The sequence below is a fragment of the Chiloscyllium punctatum genome, chromosome 9, assembly GCF_047496795.1.
Source record: "Chiloscyllium punctatum isolate Juve2018m chromosome 9, sChiPun1.3, whole genome shotgun sequence".
NCBI lineage: Eukaryota > Metazoa > Chordata > Chondrichthyes > Orectolobiformes > Hemiscylliidae > Chiloscyllium > Chiloscyllium punctatum.
The window spans coordinates 57,960,664-57,985,818 of record NC_092747.1 but is presented as its reverse complement, the minus strand read 5'-3'; the positions used below and the strand labels follow the sequence as shown (position 1 = coordinate 57,985,818).

General features: G+C 40.9%; 1 protein-coding gene across 1 annotated transcript in view; it reads left to right on the top strand.

Moving 5' to 3' along the window:
• The window catches only part of tmem182a (transmembrane protein 182a), a 50,011-nt gene that overhangs the window by 5,676 nt on the left and 19,180 nt on the right, over positions 1 to 25,155 (top strand). The window contains exons 2-3 of the mRNA XM_072577593.1: positions 10,861 to 10,981; positions 23,178 to 23,276. Of these exons, the coding sequence (XP_072433694.1) occupies positions 10,861 to 10,981; positions 23,178 to 23,276 (220 nt within the window). The remainder of the gene's footprint in view (positions 1 to 10,860; positions 10,982 to 23,177; positions 23,277 to 25,155) is intronic.

The window sequence follows — 25,155 nt, the reverse complement described above, 5'->3', positions numbered from 1 at the left end:
GATTATATTTGCAATAAATGCTGTTGGTTGCGAATCCTATCAGATCGAATGGATCGGTTGGAGAGACAGTTAGAGACAATGAGGAATTTGCAACAGCAACGGTATGTGATGGATGGCAATTATAGGAAGGGGGGAAAGTCTCAGATATAGTCACATAGATGAGTTAACTCCAGGAAAGGTAAGAGAGGTAGGCAGTTAGTGCAAGTGTCTTCTTTTCAAATACGTATGCTGTTTTGGAAAATGTAGGGGGTGATCGAATCACAGGGAAATGTAATACGAACAGCCAAATTTCTGGTATTGAGATTGGCTCTAATGCAATAAGGGGTACATCGGGTTCCAAGAGATTGATTGTGTTAGGGAACTCTCTAGTTCGAGGTACAGACAGACATTTCTGTGGCCAGCAGTGAAAAATCAGAATGGTGTGTTGCTTTCCTGGTGCCAGGATCAAGGATGTCTCAGAGGGTGCAGAATGTTCTCAAGGGGGAGAGACACCAGCAAGAGGTCATTATCCACAATGGAACCAATGACATTGGAAGGGAAATGGTTGAGATTCTGAAGGGAGATGACAGAGAGTTAGGCAGGAATTTGAAAAGGAGATCTTTGAGAGTAGTAATATCTGGATTACTCCCAGTGCTACGAGCTAGTGAGGGCAGGAATAGGAGGATAGAGCAGATGGATGCATGGCTGAGGAGCTGGTGTATGGGAAAAGGATTCACATTTTTGGATCATTGGAATCTCTTTTGGGGTAGAAGTGACCTTCTTGGGGTACAAGAAGGACAGATTGCACTTAAATTGGAAGGGGATTAATATACAGGCAGGGAAATTTGCTAGAGCTGCTTGGGTAGATTTAAACTGGTAAGGTGGGGGTGTGGGACCCTGGCAGATAGTGAAGAAAGAGATCAATTTGAGACTGGTACAGTTGAAAATAGAAGTGAGTCAAACAGTCAGGGCGAGAAGGGACAAGGTAGGTAAAACAAGCTGTATTCCTAATGAAGGACTTTTGCCCAAAATGTCGACTTTACTGCTCCTTGGATACTGCCTCAACTGCTGTGCTTTTCCAGCATCACTCTAATCTAGAACAAGGGACAAGGTAGGACTAATAAATTAAACTGCATTTATTTCAATGCAATGGGCCTAACAGGGAAGGCAGATGAACTCAGGGCATGGTTTGGAACATGGGACTGGGATATCATGATCAGGGATGGACAGGACTGGCAGCTTAATGTTCCAGGATACAAATGCTAAAGGAAGGACAGAAAAGGAGGCAAGAGAGGAGGGGGAGTGGTGTTTTTGATAAGGGATAGCATTACAGCTGTACTGAGGGAGGATATTCCTGGAAATTCATTCAGGGAAGTTATTTGGGTGGAACTGAGAAATAAGAAAAGGATGATCACCTTATTAGGATTGCATTATAGACCCCCTAATAGTCAGAGGGAAATTGAGAAACAAATTTGTAAGGAGATCTCAGCTATCTAAGAATAATAGGGTGGTTGTGGTAAGGGATTTTAACTTTTCAAACATCGACTGGGACTGCCATAGTGTTAAGGGTTTAGCTGGAGAGGAATTTGTTAAATGTGTACAAGAAAATTTTCTGATTCAGTATGTGGATGTACCTACTAGAGAAGGTGCAAAACTTGACATATGCATGGGAAATAAGGCAGGGCAGGTGACTGAGGTGTTAGTGGGGGAGCATTTTGGCGCCAGCGACCATAATTCTATTCGTTTTAAAATAGTGATGGAAAAGGATTGACCAGATCTAAAAGTTGAAGTTCTAAATTGGAGAAAGGCCAATTTTGTTGGTATTAGGCAAGAATTTTCAAAAGCTGATTGGGGGCAGATGTTCGCAGGTAGAGGGACAGCTGGAAAATGGGAAGCCTTCAGAAATGAGATAACGAGAATCCAGAGAAAGTATATTCCTGTCAGGGTGAAAGGGAAGGCTGGTAGGTATAGGGAATGCTGGATGACTAAAGAAATTGAAGGTTTGGTTAAAAAGAAGAAAGCGTATGTAAGGTATAGACAAGTGAATCCTTAGAAGCATGTAAAGGCAGTAGGAGTATACTTAAGAGGGAAATGAGGAGGGCAAAAAGGGGACATGAGATAGCTTTTGCAAATAGAATTAAGGTGAATCCAAAGGGTTTTGTGTGGAGTCACAGAAAATGGGAGCGATACTAAATGAGAAAAATCTGCATCAATATTTACTGTAGAGAAGGACATGGAAGATATAGAATGTAGGGAAATAGATGTTGACATCTTGTAAAATGTTCATATTACAGAGGAGGAAGTGCTGGATGTCCTGAAATGCATAAAGGTAAATAAATCCCTAGGACATGATCAGATGTTTACTAGAACTCTTTGGGAAGCTGGAGAAGTGATTGCTGGGCCTCTTACTGAGATATTTGTATCATTGATAGTCACAGGTGAGGTGCCGGAAGATTGGAGATTGGCTACCGTGATGCCACTGTTTAAGAAAGGTGGTAAGGATGAGCCAGGGAACTATAGACCAGTGAGCCTGATGTCGGTGGAGGGCAAGTTGTTGGAGCGAATCCTGAAGGACAGGATGTACATCTATTTGGAGAGGCAAGGACTGATTAGGGATAGTCAACATGGCTTTGTGCATAGGAAATCATGTGTCACAAACTTGATTGAGTTTTTTGAAGAAGTAACAAAGAGGATCGATGAGGGCAGAGTGGTATTTGTGATCTATATGGACTTCAGTAAGACGTTCAACAAGATTCCCCATGGGAAACTGATTACCAAGGTTAGATCTCATGGAATACAGGGAATACTAGCCATTTGGATACAGAACTGGCTCAAAGGTAGAAGACAGAAGGTGTTGGTGGAGGGTTGTTTTGCAGACTGGAGGCCTGTGACCAGTGGAGTGCCACAAGGATCGGTGCTGGGTGCACCACTTTTCGTCATTTATATAAATGATTTTGGATGTGAGCATAAGAGGTATAGGTAGTAAGTTTGCAGATGACACCAAAATTGGAGGTGGAGTGAACAGCGAAGAAGGTTACCTCAGATTACAACAGGATCTTGATCAGATGGGCCAATGGGCTGAAAGTGGCAAATGGAGTTTAATTCAGATAAATGCGAGGTGCTGCATTTTGGGAAAGAAAATCTTAGCAGTACTTATACACTTAATGGTAAGGTCCTAGGGAGTGTTGTTGAACAAAGAGACCTTGGAATGCATGTTCATAGCTCCTTGAAAGTGGAGTTACAGATAGATAGGATCGTAAAGAAGGTGTTTGGTATGCTTTCCTTTATTGGTCAGAGTATTGAGTACAGGAGTTGGGAGGTCATGTTGTGGCTGTACAGGACATTGGTTGGACCACTGTTGGAATATTGTGTGCAATTCTGGTCTCCTTCCTATCGGAAAGATGTTGTGAAACTTGAAAGGTTCAGAAAACATTTACAAGGATGTTGCCAGGTTGGAGGATTTGAGTAAAAGGGAGAGGCTGAACAGGCTGGGGCTGTTTTCCCTGGAGTGTCGGAGGCTGAGGGGTGACCTTATAGAGGTTTACAAAATTATGAGGGGCATGGATAGGATAATTAGGTAAAGTCTTTTCCCTGGGGTGGGGGAGTCCAGGACTAGAGGGCATAGGTTTAGGGTGAGAGGGGAAAGATATGAAAGAGTCCTAACGGGCAACCTTTTCATGCAGAGGGTGGTATGTGTATGGAATGAGCTGGCAGAAGGAGTGATGGAGGCTGGGACAATTGTGATGTTTAGAAGACATTTGGATGGGTATATGAATAGGAAGGGTTTGGAGGGATATGGGCTGGGTGCTGGCAGGTGGAACTAGATTGGGCTGGGATATCTGGTTAGCATGGATGGGTTGGACCGAAGGGTCTGTATCCATGCTGTACATCTCTATGACCCTATGACTCTAAAAGGAATTAAGATAAAATAGAATAACCCAAGCTTTCTTCTTAAACTACAAATTGAAAGAATTTTAAACACAGAAAAACATATAATTCCATTAATCCCAAAACACACCTTGATAAATTGGGAAGAAAAAAATAGCTTTTGTATTGTATCCAAAATACACCCTTCATTCAGTACCCAAAAACAAAATTTATACTGTATCCAGAAATGTCTTTTGTGGTGTTTACAGCAGAGTCGCTGACTCTAATGCTTCAGTAGTTTTAAGTCAACTTGTGATTTTAACTTATAGACTGGAACTACAGTTAGCTTCTTCTGAGAGCTATGAATCATTTGAGCTTAAACTTACTCAACTTTAAGTAATCATTTTAGGGTTTTATCTCAAAACTTATGACCGTTTTATTTATCCTTCCTTTCTCAGGAGCACAGCTCTAGGCAGCCACCTTCATCCAAAGATTTCACAGAATTGCTCAAAATTCAAAGTGAAACAAAAAAGAACCTCTCTAAGTAGTCAGTGTTTCCCTTAAGTTTGAAAAACTCACTCCTGAGCTTCTGACTGGAACTTTTTTTAATCTTGTTCATTCTTAAAATGCTACCAATGTACATAACAATATAAATTCCAGAGCTACACCTCAAAAACTGCTTTAAAAGACATCCACATGGCTACAGAAATATTCACAAGTTAATTATTAACTTCAAACACGCAGAAAAAGCCATTGAGTCATCAAGTCCTATAGCATGGAGACAGGCCCTTTGTTTCAAAGTAATCATGCTGATCAAAATGTTCATCTATGTTAACCCCATTTCCCTGCACTTTGGCCCATATCCTTCTAAACCTTTCCTATCCATGTATTTATTCAAATTCCTTTAAAATGTTTTTAATGTACCCACCTCAACAACTTTTGCTGGCAGCTCATTCCACATGCATACCACCCTCTGTGTAAAAAAGCATTACCCCTCCGGTTCCCTTTTATTTTTCCTCTCTAACCTTAAATTGATGCTCTCTAGTCTTCAATTCCCCAATCTGGGGAAAAAGACTCTTTCCTGTTTAATAACATCCTTCCTATAGCAAGGTGACCAAAATTGAACACAATACTCCAAGTGTGGCCTTATCAACATCCTACACAACTGCAACATAACTTCCCAACTTTTATCCCTATGTCCTAACTGATGAAGGCCAGTGTGCCAAAAGCCTTCTTCAATGCTGTCTACCTGTGACTCTACTTTCAGAGAACCTTGCACCTGAACTCCAAGGTCCCTCTGTTCCTCTACACTCCTTAAGGTCCGATCATTCACTATGAAACTCCTACCTTGATTTGACTTTCCAAAACGCAAGACCTCATACTTATCTATATTTACTTCATTTGCCATTTCTCGGCCCACTTCCCCAGCTGATCAAGTACCTTGCTAATCCAGAATCCAAGAACCCAAAATTGCAATAAGTTATCTTAGAAATATATGTACATCACATCATTTGAATCACACCATATGTTGCTTGATCAGATTCTGATTGACATTTTAACCAAAACATTATGCAGTATCTGAAAGCAATATCTTCCAAATGGTGTTTGAATGCAGTGATTTCTTGAGATTTCTTTGCCAAGTGAACCGACCAATTTGTCATCAGCTTGAAAAATAATTTAGCTCCAATAAATTTGGGATTCTATTTGTCTAATTTTGGAATTTTGTGTGGGCATACCTTTAATGAAAGATTTAGATGTCTCTCAACCAAACATATTCTGATGTGCCACCTTTCTTTCACAGTATTGCACCAGTCTGTGTGCTGGTTTCCATCACCTGTAATACCATTACATGCTATTTTGTCTAGCCTGCTTTTAAACTTCTCCTGTATGTGAATATCCCACTTTTCGGAAGTTCAATTTATGGAATTGCATCTTCTCTTTGTGCAATACAGTGTCATCTGTGAAGCTTCATATTGCAACAAGTCTGTCTGGATACATTTGTTCTAAGTCCAGGATGTATTCTTGACCTTTTTATTGTGATCGATATCTTGGCGATTTTTTTGAATGGTCAAATTGTTGTGTAATGTGCGAATAGTCCCATTTTGCTGGTCCATTTGTATCCACCAGGTGGAATGCTGATGGTTTCCATAAATAATTGCCATAGCTTTATTTCATTACCAAATCACCAACTGAACAACTAGGTGAATGGTTCTTGTGGGGACCATGGCCTGCCCCTACCTCTGAGCCAGGAGGCCTGGCTTCAAGTCACACTTTCTCCAGAGGTATCGTGTAATAGAGTCATTGAGATGTATAGCATGGAAACAGACCCTTCAGTCCAACTCGTCCATGCCGGCTAGCTATCTCAACCCAATCTAGTCCCACCTGCCAGTGCCTGGCCTGTTTGAAAAGGCTGGTTTAGAAAAATATCTGGAAGGAATGAGTGAACCGTAATGTCAATTGCACCCAATCAGTCAATATCACTATTGCAGGTTGTATTATTAACTTCCAATGAGATACAGTATTCATAAATCTAGATGGTAGGATATCTGCACTGGTATTGGGCTTGTCCTTACCAATTTTCTTCAGGCATATGATGTTAAAAGTGGCAAAAGCTTTTAATTGCTTGACTTCACAACACATTCACAATGTGGAACAGATGTTTAATGTCTTGAAGGCTTATCCATTCTGAATTTTCACCCTGGTCTGTCTTGCTGTAAACCTTGTAGAAGTCAGAGATCTGCCTGTTGAGAACAGATTTAAGGGAGCTTTTAGATAATAAAGGGAGCAGGGGTGTGGATCTCAGCCAGCATCTCTTCCTGATTCATTGTCCCTTCATTTGGCACTGAGTGTCTTTGATTGAGGGATCCCTTCTTCTCCACCGCTACCCATTTCGTTGGAAATCTGCAAGCAAAGCTAGCAAGGTTTTGCATTTAGGCCCCCAATTCTTGCCATGGAGGAATGAGACCTATAAGTGGGTACATTTATCACAAGAGGGCCTTCCTGCCCTGGACTCGATTGCTCATTTGGCTGGAGTGGAAAGGTGGTGAGCTCCTCATCCCACACCCTCTTGTTTGGTGAAATTAATCCCACCTGCCTTAAAGCATGCCACCAGGTACGATTAATATTGTTTTTTACTTTCATGTTTTAAAATATCAGTAAACTTCAACTGCTTTGTTACATTTAGAAAAGATTAACATTTCAGCTCTGTGGCAGGCACAGACCACACTTTAATTTATAAACATATTTTAGATGAGATGGGGATTTGCGTATGCGAGCTCTTGCTCACTGACTAATAGATGCCAGACAAAGAGTGATCCAAAACGTTCTCAGTGGCAGAACAGGTAAACAAAGATTTTGCATCTCCCAGGCTGAGATGGCAGAAGAAAAGCAGTAGCAAAAACTTGATCCTTGTCACCATGGCTGCCAAAATCTAACCATCAACCTGTCAAGATCAAGGACAATGAAGACATAAAGGTCCGCAAGTTAAACAAAGTCATATGCATGCTTCCACAGGGTCCATCAGCCAAAGCCTGTGGTGAAAGGCTAGGGCTGTGAATCTGGGAGTCCCTCAGCAAGACTGCTCACACAGATGCGAGATATATGTAGGTCTTTGGACGTTCGTGATGGGACAGAGATATCTTTAGGTAGTGGCATCCGTCACTTGCTTTGGGATCTGACATCACCAAGTCCTCCCTGGCCATTATAGTGGTTAACAGTCTTCCAACGCAAGAAAGTTATTCTTTCCAGCCTTTCTAATGAAATTCACACCTCAGTGTGTGATTTTTGGCAATTCAGCAGCCATTAATAAAGCTGGACAGGATTTATTTTAATTGGTGTTAAAGATGTGAGAAAAAAGAATTATTTTGGAAATGTCTTTATTTTCTAGCTTTGTGCCGGTCCCACTCTAAAACTGAAAGTTCAACATATTATTTCAGCTCTTTTGTTCATGCTTGGACCAAGGTTGAAATGGTGTTGTGCTGACAGTGCCCAATCTGAGCATCAGTGAGCAGACTTCCTCATTGATTTACAGAGGACTGATGGGAGGTTCTTTGGATTGAATTTTCCTAGACAGGATAAGCTTGAGCCGCATTCCACATTGTCAGGTAAACGTTGGTGTTGTAGCTGCACTGGAACAGGTTGGCTAGTGGTGCATCTAGTGTGGTGCTGGAACATTCCTGATGAAGAGCTAATGCTCGAAATGTCGACTCTCCTGCTCCTTGGATGCTGCCTGATCACCACACTTTTTGACTCTGATCTTCAATACCTGCAGTCCTCACTTTCTCCTAGGGGTGCAGCGAGTTCTGGAACATGTCTCGAGCATTGCAACTAGAATATTGTTATGGTCTAACGCCTTTGTTGTATCTGTGTGCTTGCCAGCTTCTTGATATCAGATGGAATGAATCAACTTGCAGTTCTGATGAAGATGGTTATAATTCTTCAACCTTGCTGTTTTGTACTTTCATGCTGTGCCGTGATTTAATTGCGACAAGGATTTTTGTGAAATCTCTTTGTCTTAATTGTTTAATTGTCCAACACAACGAATAAAACCTTTGCATTGTATCTTTTAATGTCAGAAATACATTTCTTAGCCACAAAACTAACTTTTTTATTATGTGTATCAAAACAGACTGCTGTGAACTATGTTCTAGCTAAGACCCAAAAATCTCATGATCAACACTTTGGCAACTTGCTCTATTTTAGATGTAATGCAAATCGATGGGAAGCTGGGTTAAACTTTTAACGCTGCTTAATATAGATCAATGAAGTCCAAAAGATTTGTGAAATCATTGGACTTTATCCGAGGAATTCAAACAGTTAGCTGTTTTCATTAGCCAATTGCAGAGCAGTACTGTCAAATATCTTCAAACAACTAATTACTCATCTCTTACATCCCCTAATGAGGTGTAGGAGAGACGGAGGAAATGTAAATAAAATAGCCATTTAATCCCTGCAAAATCTAATGTGACTAACAGTAAAACAGTCTACACTTCTATAGAATGCATTTTATTAAACTTGAGCTGGTGCAAAAATAATTTGCAAGGATATTGCTGGTTTTGGATGGTTTGAGTAATAGGGAGAGGCTGGAAGGGCTGGGGCTTTTTTCCCTGCAGTGTGGGAGGATGGGGCGGGGTGGGGGTAGGTGCGTGAACCTTATAGAAGTTTATAAAATCAAGGGCAGCAGGGATAGGGTGAATTCCTCGGGTGGGAAATCCAAAGGTGAGAAGAAAAAAATTTTAAAAAGACTTGAGGGGCAACTTCTTCACTCAGAGAGTGGTGAGTGTATGGAATGAGCTGCTAGAGGAAGTGGTGGAGGCTGGTACAATTACAACTATTAAAACCCACGGGTATTTGAATAGGAAGGATTTAGAGGGATAAGCGCCACATGCTGGCAAATCGGAAGAGATCAGATTGGGATGTCTGGTCAGCGAAGGTGAGTTGGACCAAGGGGTCTGTTTCCATGCTGTATGACTCTATGACCCCATAAAACCATTCACAATTGAATGTAATGGGACCGCAGAGCTCAGATCTGATCTTTTGGATATGGCATTGGTTATCTCTGTCCATAGCATGCCATCTCCATTGATTAGCATGCATATTGTCCTGTGTTGCAGATTCACCAACTTGACACCTTGGTGTTAAGAATGCCTGGCATTGCTCCTCATTCACACTCCTTATGGAACTGGGTTAAGTTCTCTAGCATGATTATAATGTCAGAGTGAGAAGTAGATCAGGTCATAGAGTTATATATTGTGTTAGAAAACAGTTTTGTAATTGGTGGCTTATAGCAACCTAATTGTGAGCTATTGGATCTGTTTTGAATCCATCCCATTCAGCAGGATGGTAGGGCCACACAACATGATGGTGGTGCGTTCACGAAGAAGGAGGGGCTTTGTCTGTGTAAGTACTACACAATGGCGGCTTTGCTCAACCCTGTCATGGAATGATGCATTTACAATGGGTAATTTGATATGTATGGAGTTTAGATAGTTTTTACTGCTCACATTGATGCTCTCACCACCTACTATAGGTCTAGCCTTTGAGGCTTTGTCTTGCAGAACATAGTCAGCTTGGTTACTGGAGATACAACTGAACCACTTTTGGTAACATGCCTTTGCTACCCTCACTGTTTGTTCGAAATGATCTTCATAATGGAAGAATATTGTTTCATCAGCAGAAGCACAATGGAAGGTGGTAATCAGCCAAATATTTGCTTGCCATTATTTGACCTATTGCCAATGTTAAGGACTGTCATGATAACTCCCTAAAATGTGTTGTCAACTCTGTTGAGTCCTCCAGTGGAATAGAGTCTATTCAGGGAAAGTAAAGGAGTGGCCAAGGATGAGTCTGGGCTCAGTTTTAAATGCTTGTCTGTTCACCATTCCTGGAAGTGCTTTAAGATGCTTCACTGCATTAAAGATCCCACAAGAGAATAAAATGAAGTTGTTAATATTTTTTGATTTGATAAATAGATGCCATTCACATGAACAGATTGTAAACAAACTAGTATGCAAATTACTTGCATGTGTTTCCCTCAAATCTTTATAGTTGAATGATTTCTGTGGGTTTGTTCCTGAAATATGGCATAATGGTGGCACTAAGAAGAACAAAGCTCATGTGAAAATCCATGGTAATCCCACAATTTGCATGCATCATAGGTAAATGTTTTCATAGCTACTGGAAGAGTTTGCAAAACATTTTAAATTGCAATGTTTTGATTACCAGTTAATATATAATAGATGTCTTCATATAAGTTCATCAATTCAAACATAATTTGATTTAAAAATGTACATGAAAGGTTCTATTTCAAAAGTACAGATGTGTATTTGAGAAAAACTTATAATGATAAAAGTGATTTTGTCAGTTTTTTTGTGATCAGTAAACTTAATTAGAACATCAACAGAATTTCAACAGTGTAAAATTTAAAACAATAGTAATGACATTGCAAGTTTTATGCTTTCTTGTATTATGATACTGCAAGTGATGGAATGATGAAATGTTTCCTTTCATGTTTAGAAGGGAGATATCATTGTACCTCCCCATAAAGCTGGAGCCACTTTTCATCATGAGGGCTTCTTCTGGAGATGCTGGTTCAATGAAGCTGTTGTCGATGACAACATCTGGAAATTCTGGTTCAGTAAGTAAGATTATCTTCTCATTTAGAAATTTAGAAAAAGTAACGATAGTTCCATCATGAACATTTTCAAATGTTTTGAATAACTGGGGCTATGGGAAGTGCTTCAAACTAAATAGAGGAAGGGAAGGTTTGGGAGAGGGGAAATATTGACTTACAAAGGAAATAGATATGGCAGTGTTACATGGCAGCTATTTGGATAATGATACTTACAGTAGGACAAAGGTACAATGTATACAAATCTGAAAATAAAGCACAAAGTAAAATCAAAAAGAGAAAAAATAATTAAAAGGCAAATTTAATAGTTCTTTATTTGAATATGTGTAGCAAGGAGAACAAAATAAACCAATTAATGGCTGAAAGACAGGTTAGCGGTTATGATCTTACAGCCATTACACAGACATCGATACAAAGAGATCAAAGCTGGAAACTAAATATTCAGGGATATGAGACCTTTCCACAGGACAATCAGGAAGGAAAGGGTTCTCTGGTAGCAAAGTTGGTATAAAAGAAATAAGATAGCAAGAAATTATCATGCCTTGAAAAATGCAGAATCCGTATGTGTGGAGGTAAGCAATACAAAAGAAAAGAAATCCCTCGTAAGGGTAGTCTTCGGCCCGCTGACAGCAGTAAAATGGGGGACAGAGAATGAACCGGGAGAAAATGAGGACATGTAACAAAGACCATATATTAATCATGAATGAATTATTTAAATTACTTAGAGTCATAGAGTCACAGAGATGTACAGCACGGAAACAGACCCTTCAGTCCAACTCGTCCATGCCAACCAGATATCCCAACCCAATCGAGTCCCACCTGCCAACACCTGGCCCGTATCTCTCCAAACACTTTTTATTCATCTACCCATCCAGATGCCTTTCAAATGTTGCAGTTGTACCAGCCTCCACCACTTCCTCTGACAGCTCGTTCCTCTGCGTGAAAAAGTTGCCCCTTAGGTCTCTTTTATATCTTTCCCCTCTCACCCTAAACCTATGCCCTCTAGTTCTGGACTTCCCCACCCCAGGGAAAAGACTTTGTCTATTTATCCTATCTATGTCCTTCATGATTTTGTAAACCTCGATAAGGTCACTCTTCAGCCTCCGATGCTCCAGGGAAAACAGCCCTAGCCTATTCAACCTCTCCCTATAGCTCAAATCCTCCAATCCTGGCAACATTCTTGTAAATCTTTTCTGAACCTTCCAAGTTTCACAACATCTTTCCAATAGGAAGGAGAACAGAATTGCACGTAATATTCCAACAGTGGCCTAACCAATGTCCTATACAGCAGAAACATGACATCCCAACTCCTGTACTCAATACTCTGACCAATGAAGGAAAGCATACCAAATGCCTTCTTCATTATCTTATCTACCTATGACTCCACTTTCAAGGAGCTATGAACCTGCACTCCAAGGTCTCTTTGTTCAGCAACACTCTCTAGGACCTTACTATTAAGTGTATAAATCCTGCTAAGATTTGTTTTCCCAAAATGCAGCACCTCACATTTATCTAAATTAAACTCCATCTGCCACTTCTCAGCCCATTGGCCCATCTGGTCCAGATCCTGTTGTAATCTGAGATAACCTTCTGCTCTGTCCACTACACCTCCAATTTTGGTGTCATCTGCAAACTTACTAACTATACCTCTTATGCTCACATCCGACTCATTTATATAAATGATGAAAAGGAGTGGACCCAGCATCGATCCCCGTGGCACTCCACTGGTCACAGGCCTCCAGTCTGAAAAACAACCCTCCACCACCACCCTCTGTCTTCTACCTGCAAGCTAGTTCTGAATCCAAATAGCTAGTTCTCCCTGTATTCCGTGAGATCTAACCTTGCTAACCAGTCTCCCATGGGGAACCTTGTCGAATGCCTTATTGATGTCTATATACATCACGTCCACTGTTCTGCCCTCATCAAACCTCTTTGTTACTTCTTCAAAAACTCAATCAAATTTGTGAGACATGATTTTACATGTCCAAAGCCATGTTGACTATTTCTAATCAGTCCTTGCCTTTCCAAATACATGTACATCCTGTCCCTCAAGATTCCCTCAAACAACTTGCCCACCACCGACGTCAGGCTCACCAGTCTATAGTTCCCTGGCTTGTCCTTACCACCCTTCTTAAACACTGGCACCACGTTAGCCAACCTCCAGTCTTCTGGCACCTCACCTGTGACTATCGATGATCCAAATATCTCAGAAAGAGGCCCAGCAATCACTTCCCTTGCTTTCCACAGAGTTCAAGCGTACACCTGATCAGGTCCTGGGGATTTATCCACTTTTATGCGTTTCAAGACATCCAGCACTTCCTCCTCTGTAATATGGACATTTTTCAAGATGTCATCATCTATTTTCCTACATTCTATATCTTCCATGTCCTTTTCTACAATAAATACTGATGCCAAATACTTGTTTAGTATCTCCCCCATCTCCTGCAGCTCCACACAAAGGCCGCCTTGCTGATCTTTGAGGGCCCCTATTCTCTCCCTAGTTACCCTTTTGTCCTTGATGTATTTGTAACAACCCTTTGGATTCTCCTTACTTCTATTTGCCAAAGCTATCTCATGTTCCCTTTTTGTCCTCCTGATTTCTCCCTTAAGAACACTCCTACTGCGTTTGTACTCTTCTAAGGATTCACTCGATCTATCCTGTCTATACCTGACATATGCTTCCTACTTTTTCTTAACCAAAGCCTCAGTTTCCTGAGTCATCCAGCATTCCCTATACCTACCAGCCTTCCCTTTCACCCTAGCAGGAATATACTTTCTCTGGATTCTTGTTATCTCATTTCTGAAGGCTTCCCATTTTTCAGCCATCCTTTACCTGCGAAACATCTGTCCCCAATCAGCTTTTGAAACTTCTTGCCTAATGCTGTCAAAATTAGCCTTTTTCCAATTTAGAATTTCAACTTTTAGATCTTGTCTATCCTTTTCCATCATTATTTAAAATCTAATACTAATAGAATTATGATCGCTGGCCCCAATGTGCTCCCCCACTGACCTCAGTCACCTGTCCTGCCTGATTTCCCAAGGGTAGGTCAAGTTTTGCACCTTCTCTAGTAGGTACATCCTCAGACTGAATCAGAAAGTTTTCTTGTACACACTTAACAAATTCCTCTCCATCTAAACTCTTTACACTATGGCAGTCCCAGTCTATGTTTGGAAAGTTAAAATACTCTACCATAACCAACCTATTATTCTTACAGATAGCTGAGATCTCCTTACAAATTTGTTTGTTAATTTCCCTCTGACTATTATGGGGTCTATAATACAATCCCAATAAGGTGATCATCCCTTTCATATTTCTCAGTTCCACCCAAATAACTTCCCTAGATGCCTATCCGGGAATATCCTCCCTCAGCACAGCTGTAATGCTATCCCTTATAAAATACGCTACTCCCCCTCCTCTCTTGCCTCCCTTTCTATCCTTCCTGTAGCATTTGTATCCAGGAACATTAAGTTGCCAGTCCTATCCATCCCTGAGCCATGTTTCTGTAATTGCTACGATATCACAGTGCCATGTTCCTAACAATGCCCTGAGTTCATCTGCCTTTCCCTTTAGGCCCCTTACATTGAAAAACTGCAGTTTAATTTATTAGTCCTACCTTGTCCCTGCCTGCCCTGACTGTTTGACTCGTCTCTGTTCTCAACTGTACCAGTCTCAGATTGATCTCCTTCCTCATTATCTCCCTGGGCCCTACACCCCCACCTTACTAGTTTAAATCCTCCCAAGCAGCTCTAGCAAATTTCCCTGCCAGTATATTAATTCCCTTCCAATTTATGTGCAATCTGTCCTTCTTGTACAGATCACTTCTACCCCAAAGCAGCTAACAATGATCCAAAAACATGAATCCTTTTCCCATCCACCAACTCATCAGCCATGCATTCATCTGCTCTATCCTCCTCTTCCTGCCCTCACTAGCTCGTAGCACCGAGAGTAATCCAATATTGCTACCCTGAGGACCACCTTTTTAAATTCCTACCTAACTCTCTGTAATCACCGTTTAGAATCTCAACCTTTTCTCTTCCAATGTCGTTGGTTCCAATGTGTACAATGATCTCCTGCTGGCCCCTCTCCCATTAAAAACATTATGCACCCTCTCTGAGACATCCTTGATCCTGGAACCAGGGAAGCAACACACCATTTTGATTTTTCACTGCTAGCCACAGAAACGTCTGTCTGTACCTCGGACTAGAGAGTCCCCTAAGACAGTTGATCGCTTGGAACCTGACGTACCTCTCATTACATTAGAGCAAGTCTCAATACCCGAAACTTGGCTGTTTGTGCTACATTCCCCTGAGAATCCATCACCCCCTACATTTTCCAAAACAGCATCCTTATTTGAAATGGGGATAGCCACAGAAGACTCCTGCACTAATTGCCTAACTCTCTTACCTTTCTTGGAGTTAACCCATCTATATGACTGTATCTGAGACCTTTCCCCCCTTCCTATAACTGCCATCCATCACACCCTTCCTCTTGTAAATTCCTCATTCCCTAACTCTCTGTCCAACTGATCCTTTCAATCTGATAGGATTCTCAATCAATGACATTTATTGCAGATGTAATCCTCAGTAACCCGTAAACTCTCCCTAAACTTCCGCATCCAACAAGAAGAGCATACCACTTTACTAAGGGCGATTTTTGCTTCTTTCTCTGACTCCTCCCTTGACTTCCTCGACGTCTGTTTCCATTTCTGGGAAATGTGGTGGCTGCCGTATCCACTAAAAACCTACTGACTTCCAGAGTTACCTTGACTATCCATCCTCACACCCTGCCTCTTGTAAAGACTATATTCCATTTTCCCAGTTTCTCCACCTCCATCACATTTATTCTGATGATGCCACATAATGCAAGGGGCCTCAGAAAAGTTCACCTCTTTCTTCATTCAATATTCCCTAATACCATAGTTGACAAGGCTCTTTGTTCCATCTTACACACTTCTACCCTTACCTCTTCGCTTCCCTCTCACAACACTGATAAAGTTTCCTGATCCTCACTTTCCACTTACCCAGAATCCACATCCACAGGACCTTTAGTTGCCTTTTTTTACCATTTTCTGCTTAATGCTTCCAACAGACACATAATCCCCTCCACTCTCTTGTCAGCATTTCACAGGGGCCATTCCCTCTGGGGCACCCTGGTCCATTCCTCCTTCACTCCTAACATTCCCCACACCCCTATTGCACCATCCCCTACAATCACAGAGGGTGTAACATTTGGCCATTTACTTCATCCATTCTCACTATCCAATGGTCCAGAGACACCTTCCAGGTGAAATAGCGATTTACTTGTACTTCGTTCAATCAATTCTACTGTTTTCACTGCTCACAATGTGGTCTCCTCCACACTGGGGAGACGAAACACAGACTGAACAACTGCTTTGCTGAACACTTAAGTTCTGCCCAGCAAAAATGAACCCAAGTTTCCAGTTACCTGCCATTTCAATACACCACCGTGTTCCCTAGCCAACATCATTGTCCTGTACCTGTGGGAGTACTCCAGTGAGACTCAGCGCAAACTGGAAGAACAGCATCTCATTTCCCCTTGGGGACCCTGCAGCCTTCAAGACTCAATAGGGAGTTCAATAATTTTAGAAACTGATCACCTCCTTCCTTGTCCTTTACCCACCCCCATACCACAGGCCCCTTCATATAACAACTTTAGTTTAGAAGTGAAGGAGACAAAAGCAGGTAATTATAGAGCAGTCATCTTAACAAGTGGGTGGCACGGTGGCACAGTGGTTAGCACAGCTGCCTCACAGCGCCAGAGACCCGGGTTCAATTCCCACCTCAGGCAACTGACTGTGTGGAGTTTGCACGTTCTCCCAGTGTCTGCGTGGGTTTCCTCCGGGTGCTCCGGTTTCCTCCCACAGTCCAAAGATGTGCAGGTCAGGTGTAGTGTTAGGTGAGGGGTAAATGTAGGAGCATGGGTGGATTGCGCTTCGGTGGGTTGGTGTGGACTTGTTGGGCCGAAGGGCCTGTTTCCACACTGTAAGTAATCTAATCTAAGTTATTGGCAAAATGCTAGAGTCTATTATATAAGGTGTAATAACAGAGCATTTAGAAATACTTACCGTGGCTTTAAGTGCTGCTCCTTTGTGGGAGAAGTAATTACTGATTTAATGAATCTTATATCGATTTTGGAATGTTATAAAGAAAGATCAATAACAATAATAATACTTCAAATGGGAGGAAAGAGAGGGGACAGGAAACAAAGTTTTTGGAGAACAACAATATGGGGAGGTCAGAGGAACAAGTAGTGCACTTTCACAGCTGACTGAATGTGAAATTACAAATTTGGAACTTTGGAAAAAAAGAGTCAAAAAAGAGTCAACTTTAGAACTTTGGAAAAAAAGAGTCAAAAACAACAGCTGTTTTAAAAGGAAGAAGAACAGACAAAGGAAGCACATGGTGAGGTCAGTTCAGGAGAGAGAGAGAGAGTGAGAGAAAGAAACCCACATTGCTAACTGACACAGTTAGCAGTTACTGCCTTTGCTGTTGACTTCATGTATCGCTGGACATCAGAGTGCATCTAGGAAAATTAATAAACAGTGAAATTCAGAACTGATCTTGGAGGAACTTTTTGGAGAGGTTGGAGCACAGAAATAGATAAGTGGATGTTTTAAGCGTGGTCTTAAAATAAGTCTGCACTTGTGAGTAGAGTGGGTTATTTCTTAATATTATGTTTTACTGAGCTATGTCTCTTGATTAAACTTAAAATATAAGCCATAAGTATTAATTTAACCTGGAGCAGTGTTTTGTAGAGGAATAAGACAGTGCTATTTTCTGGGTCTGTAGATTGAAAGAAGCAAAAATGGCCCTGAGTAGAGTGATACGCTCTTCTTGTCGGATGTGGGAATTTAGGGAGAGTTTATGGGTTACTGAGGATTATATCTGCAATAAGTGCCATTGATTGTGAATCCTATCAAATCAAATGGATCAGTTGGAGAGGCAGTTAGAGGCAATGAGGAATTTACAAGAGCGAGGGGGTGTGATGGATGGCAGTTATAGCAAGTGGGGCAAGTCTCAGATACAGTCACATAGATGGGTTAACTTCAAGAAAGGTAAGAGAGGTAGGAAGGTAGTACAGGAGTCTTCCATGGCTATCCCCATTTCAAACCAGTATGCTGATTTGGAAAGTATAGGGGGTGATGGATTCTCGGGGGAACGTAGGACAAACAGCCAAATTTCCGGTATTGAGACTGACTGTAATGTAATGAGAGGTATGTCGGGTTCAAAGCAATCGATTGTCTTAGGGGACTCTCTAGTCCAAGGTACAGACAGACCTCGGATCAAAGATGTCTCAGAGAGGGTGCAGAATGTTCTCAAGAGGGGGAGGGCCCAGCAGGAGGTCATTGTACACAATGGAACCAATGACATAGGAAGGGAAAAGGTTGAGATTCTGAAGTGAGAATACAGAGAGTTAGACAGGAATTTAAAAAGGATGTACTCGAGAGTAATAACATCTGGATTACTCCCAGTGCTACGAGCTAGTGAGGGCAGGAATAGGAGGATAGAGCAGATCAATGCATGGCTGAGGAGCTGGTGTATGGGAGAAGGGTTCACATTTTTGGATCATTGGAAGCTGTTTTGGGGTAGAAGTGATCTGTACAAGAAGGACAGATTGCACCTAAATTGGAAGGGGACTAATATACTGGCAGGGATATTTGCTAGAGCTGCTCAGGAGGACTTAAGCTAGTAAGGTGGGGGGTGGGACCCAGGGAGATAGTGAGGAAAGATTTCAATCTGAGACTGGTACAGTTGAGAACAGAGGTGAGTCAGACAGTCAGGGCAGGCAGGGACAAGGTAGGACTGATAAATTAAACTGCATTTATTTCAATGCAAGAGGCCTAACAGGGAAGACAGATGAACTCAGGGCATGGTTAGGAACATGGGACTGGGATATCATAGCAATTACATGGCTCAGGGATGGACAGGACTGGCAGCTTATTGTTCCAGGATACAAGTGCTACAGGAAGGACAGAAAGCAAGGTAAGAGAGGAGGGTGGGGTGGCATTTTTGATAAGGGATAGCATTACAGCTGTACTGAGAGAGGATATTCCCAAAAAATACATCCAGGAAAATTATTTGGGTGGAAGTGAGAAAAAAGAAAGGGATGATCACCTTATTGGGATTGTATTATAGACCCCCCAATAGTCAGAGGGAAATTGAGAAACAAACTTGGAAGGAGATCTCAGTTATCTGGAAGAATAATAGGGTGGTTATGGTAGGGGATTTTAACTTTCCAAACATAGACTGGGACTGCCATAGTGTTAAAGGTTTAGATGAAAAAGAATTTGTTAAGTGTGTACAAGAAAAATTTCTTCTCTTGTACTAGAGAAGGTGCAAAACTTGATCTACTCTTGGGAAATAAGGCAGGGCAGGTGACTGAGGTGTCAGTGGGGGAGCACTTTGGGGCCAGCGACCATAATTCTATTTGTTTTAAAATAGTGATGGAAAAGGATAGACCAGATCTAAAAGTTGAAGTTCTAAATTGGAGAAAGGCCAATTTTGACGGTATTAGGCAAGAACTTTCAAAATTTGATTGGGCGCAGATGTTCCCAGTTAAAGGGATGTCTGGAAAATAGGAAGCCTTCAGAAATGAAATAATGAGATTCCAAAGAAAGTATATTCCTGTTAGGGTGAAAGGAAAAGCTGCTAGGTATAGGGAATGCTGGATGACTAATGAAATTGAGGGATGGGTGAAAAAAAAGGAAGCATATGTCAGGTATAGACAGGATAGATCGAGTGAATCCTTAGAAGAGTATAAAGGTAGTAGGAGTATACTTAAGAGAGAAATCAGGAGGGCAAAAGGGGACATGAGATAGCTTTGGCAAATAGAGTTAAGGTGAATCCAAAGGGTTTTTACAAATACTTTAAGGACAAAAAGGTAGCTAGGGAGAGAATAGGGCCCCTCAAAGATCAGCAAGGCGGCCTTTGTGTGGAACCACAGAAGATGTGGAAGATACTAAACGAGCGTTTTGCATCAGTATTTACTGTGGAAAAGGACATGGAAGATATAGAATGTAGGGAAATAGATGGTGTGACATCTTGCAAAATGTCCATATTACAGAGGAGGACGTGCTAAATGTCTTGAAAAGCATAAAAGTGGATAAATCCCCAAGACGTGATCAGGTGTACCATAGACCTCTGTGGGAGGCTAGGCCTTTTACTGAGATATTTGTATCATCGATAGTCACAGGTGAGGTGCCGGAAGACTGGAGGTTGGCTAACGTGGTGCCACTGCTTAAGAAAGGTGGTAAGGACAAGCCAGGGAACTGTAGACCAAGTTGTTGGACGGAATCCTGAAGGACAGGATATACGTGTATTTGGAAATGCAAGGGCTGATTAGGGATAGTCAACATGGCTTTATACATGGGAAATCATGTCTCACAAACTTGGTTGAGTTCTTTGAAGAAATAACAAAGAGGACTGATGAGGGCAGAGCGGTAGACATGATCTATTTGGACTTCAGTAAGGTATTTGACAATGTTCCCCATGGGAGACTGATTAGCAAGGTTAGATCTCATGGAATTCAGGGAGAACTAACCATTTGGATACAGAACTGGCTCAAAGGTAGAAGACAGAGAGTGGTGGCGGAGGGCTGTTTTTCAGATTGGAGGCCTGTGACCAATGGAGTTCCACAAGGATTGGTGCTCTACTTTTCATCATTTATATATAGTTAGTAAGTTTACAGATGACACCAAACTTGGAGATGTAGTGGACAGCGAAGAAGATTATCTCAGATTACAACGGGATCTTGTTCAGATGTGCCAATGGGCTGAGAAGTGGCAGATGGGATTTAATTTAGATAAATGCAAGGTGCATTTTGGGAAAGCAAATCTTAGCAGGACTTATACTCTTAATGGTAAGATCCTAGGGAGTGTTGCTGAACAAAGAGACTTTGGAATGCAGGTTCATAGCTCCTTGAAAATTGAGTCGCATGTAGATAGGATAGTGAAGAAGGTGTTTGGTATGCTTTCCTTTATGTAGGTCAGAGTATTGAGTACAGCAGTTGGGAGGTCATGTTGTGGCTGTACAGGACATTGGTTAGGCCACTGTTGGAATATTGCCTGCAATTCTGGTGTCCTTCCTATTGGAAAGATGTTGTGAAACTTGAAAGGGTTCAGAAAAGATTTACAAGGATGTTGCCAGGGTTGGAGGATTTGAGTTATAGGAGAGGTTGAATAGGCTGGGGCTGTTTTCCCTAGAGTGTTGGATGCTGAGAAGAGACCTTATGGAGGTTTACAAAATCATGAGGTGCATGGATAGAATAAATAGACAAAGTCTTTTCTCTGGGGTGGGGGAATCCAGAACTAGAGGGCATAGGTTTAGGGTGAGAGGGAAAAGATATAAAATAGACCTAAGGGGCAACTTTTTCACTCAGAGGTTGGTGCGTGTATGGAATGAGCTGCCAGAGGACATGGTGGAGGCTGGTACAATTGCAACCTTTAAAAGGTATCTGGATAGTTATATGAATAGGAAGGGTTTGGAGGGATATGGGCCAGGTGCTGGCAGATGAGACTAGATTGGGTTGGGATATCTGGTCGGCATGGACAAGTTGGACCAAAGGGTCTGTTTCTGTGCTGTACATCTCTATGACTCTATGACTCTATGACTCTATGTGTATATACCAACAGGAGAAATAGTGCATGGCAGGTGCGGGAACACTTTGGGTTCAGTGATCATAGTTCTGTTATTTTTAATATACTTATGGAAAAGGATAAACCTGCTGTAAAAGTTGAAGTTCTAATTTGGAGTAAGGCTAATTTTGACATTATTAGGCAGGAACTTTCAATAATTGACTGGGGGAGAGTATTCGCAGGTAAAGGCACAGTTGGAAAGTGAGAGGTCTTCAAAAATGAGACAGCAGGATTTCAGAGACAGTATGTTCCTGTTAATCCATTTAACTCTACTTTAGAATCCACTTCCCAAGTATTGCCATAACATTGAATTGCACATGGAATTTACAAAATTAACTGCATATCGATATCCACAATGATGCTTTAACCTAAGCTAACATGCCACTTTTGGTGTCCTCTGAGGTCCAAACTCATGGTTTAACAGAAGAGAATGAGTATGACTGGGTCTTCTGGAAAAACAAGATCCACTGCTCAGCATTTCCTTCCACTCATTGATGCTCTGTGTATCAACTAGAACACTTCCTTCCATCTCAATCCTGAAATGTTATGGCATAGTGGTACCTCAATTTACATTGTTTGTTAAGTAGGGCGCTGCTTTGCTCCCTGTCATTAGATACTTACTCATCCTATTCTGGCACAAAACAAGAGGAAGAGGGAGAAGTATGCTATAATTAGGTTCTTCTGACAAGTCTTCACTTTGGCTTTCTGAAGAATAGCTACCTGGGCTTTTGTGGTCTTCAGTGCCAATGAAAGGGTGAAAAGGCTAATAAACAAAGCAACCACCTGATAAAGGAGCAGTGCTCAGAAAGCTAGTGCTTCCAAATAAACCTGTTGGCTATAACCTGGTATTGTTGATTTTTAAAATTTGTACACCCCAGTCCAACACCGGCACTTCCAAATTATAATGGGTATGGTGACATGTACAATAATCATTTGCCACATTACAAGGGAACGCTTATATCGGGAAACATAGTTACAATTGTCAATCAAGGAGTGTCCACATAGGAAAATTGTTGCTGTGAAATGTGGCTTGCTGCATAATTGACATTCATGCTTATTATTTAAAATACTGTGACAGTTTTTAGGGGGAATCAGTTCTTAACATCATTAAAAATAGTATTAATATAAAATTATATTATGGATCTACTATTTGCTGAATCTGGGAAAATAGTTTGACTTTTATGACTTGAGATATAATACTTATTTTGCAAACAAGTGTGCAAACCTCTGAATATATTTCATGTATGCTAAGTATAATTAAATCAACATAATTTAATGAAGAAAGCTTTTTGTTTATCAGCAATATGGTATATAATTTTACAAATGTTTAACCTGTTCATATGAGGCAGGTTTTAAATAATTATAGCCTCTGTTAAAGTAACACTGTGGACATTTGATAAATGTGTTGAGTTCATATGTTATTATCTGATAGCATATTTTGATAACTATCAATCGTAACCTGTTTATCAACAGCAGTTGCTGTATGTTTTGTAGGATTTTTATAATTAACAAATGCATTTCACACTATTTACTTTTTTATTACATAGCTAACCAACCTCCTTTGAAATATTGTATGCACGCCTATCTCCTTCCGTTCCCTCTGACAACAGAGACATACAACTCCACTGCCTATGAGACTGCTATCAGTAAGTAAATAGATCACCTTACATGGAATCATAGGAATTTCTTGATTAATTGGCAGGTATTGGCAATGATCATAAGTGAATCAGATTTTCGGCAGTTATAAGCCATAAGAATAATGCACTTGTTTGCTTCTGTCACTAAAAGTACAATGAGATTACAAACTTCATATCACTCTAGGATGTTTTACAGTTATCATGAATTTGTCATTGATTTGTCAACAGGAGCCCTCAGATCTTTGTGTTTTGGTCTCACATTTCAAGTTATTCACAAATAACCAGCAAGTGTATATTAGAAACTGTGATAATCAAAATAAGTTTTACAGCATTATCAGTTAAGATTGTAAATGAATATTTTCTGACAAATATTTACATATTTTGATGAAAACTTTGTATTTGTCTGTTTGCATTTGTTAACATAAATTATTAGAAAAATGCCACAGACCTGTTAGTTATTTAATTCAAATGCTAAGAATAATCTAAGTTGAAAGTATTTTTACAAAAATGTAGAAGTACAGGCGTTCATATTACTTTGCAAGATTAGATTCTGTATATTTCAATATATCTTTACCAGCCACAGTTCAAGTTGGTTGTTTTAAACGCTCATTGTTGCCAAAGTAATCATACCTATTTAAGCTGTAGCAACCTTTGTAACTGCCTATAATTTCATTAATTAAGTATAAAAAAAGTCATCTGAATTATAAATCAGATAAAAGTCAGTAATATATTCACAACTTGTGAATTACTTATTTTGCTTAATAGAAAAGCATGCCTCTCTTTTGGGTAATGGTCCCTTTTGACATGTTCCTGCTTTGTGGTATTATTTGGTGTTGTAAGTCCATAGCTTTCTAGCTGAGAAAATGACTGACATGCTCAAAGTCTTTTTTCAACACCACTGTAACAGGTATGCATACATGAAAAACAGCCTGGAGTGACTGTAAATATCCCCCTTCCTTTCTTTAAGGAAATCATAGAATCCCTATAATGTGGACCAGCCATTTGACTCATCGAGTCCACACGACCCTCCAAGGAGCATCCCACCCAGACCCACCCTATCACAGTAACTCTGCATTCCCCATGGTTAATCCACCTAGCCTGCACATCCCTGGATACCATGGGCAATTTAGCATGGCCAATCCACCTAATCTGCACATCTTTGGACTGTGGAAGACAACAGGAGCACCTGGAGGAAACCCACGCAGACATAGGGAGAATATGCAAACTTCACACGCAGTTGCCTGAGGCTGGAATCAAACCCAGGTCCCAAGCGCTGTGAGGCAGCAGCGCTAACCATTGAAACACTGCCACCAATGATATTTTAGTTTCTACAGTTGGTGAATTCAGCATGTAAAGGATCATCAGCAAGAATCTATGCAGCACTCCTTGACACTGCAAGGCTGCATTATAGCAGCTCATAATTCTATACACTTTCTGATCACAGACACTCTTTCTAAAAATGCACAGTTACTTTATTCAATCAAGGAATGTGGGCATCACTGACATGACTATCATTTATTGCCCATTGCTACTTGCTCAGAGGGCAGTTAAGAGTTAATCACATTGGAGTCACATATGGGTCAGACCAGGTTAAGATAGCAGATTTCCTTCTCAAAAAGGCATTAGTGAACCAGATGAGTTTTTATGAAAACCAACAAGGGTTATACCAATGCCATTAGGATGAGCTTTTAAATTTTGATTTTTTTAAACTGAATTCAAATTTCTATGTGCCCTAGTTCAAGATAGCAGGGTTACAGGGACAGAGTAAGGGTCTGGGTGGGATGCTGTTTGGAGGATTGGTGCAGACTTGGTGGACAGAATGACTCTTTCTGTGCTGTAGGGATTCTATGATTCCATAAGGATTTCTCCACTGGAGGAAATATCTTAA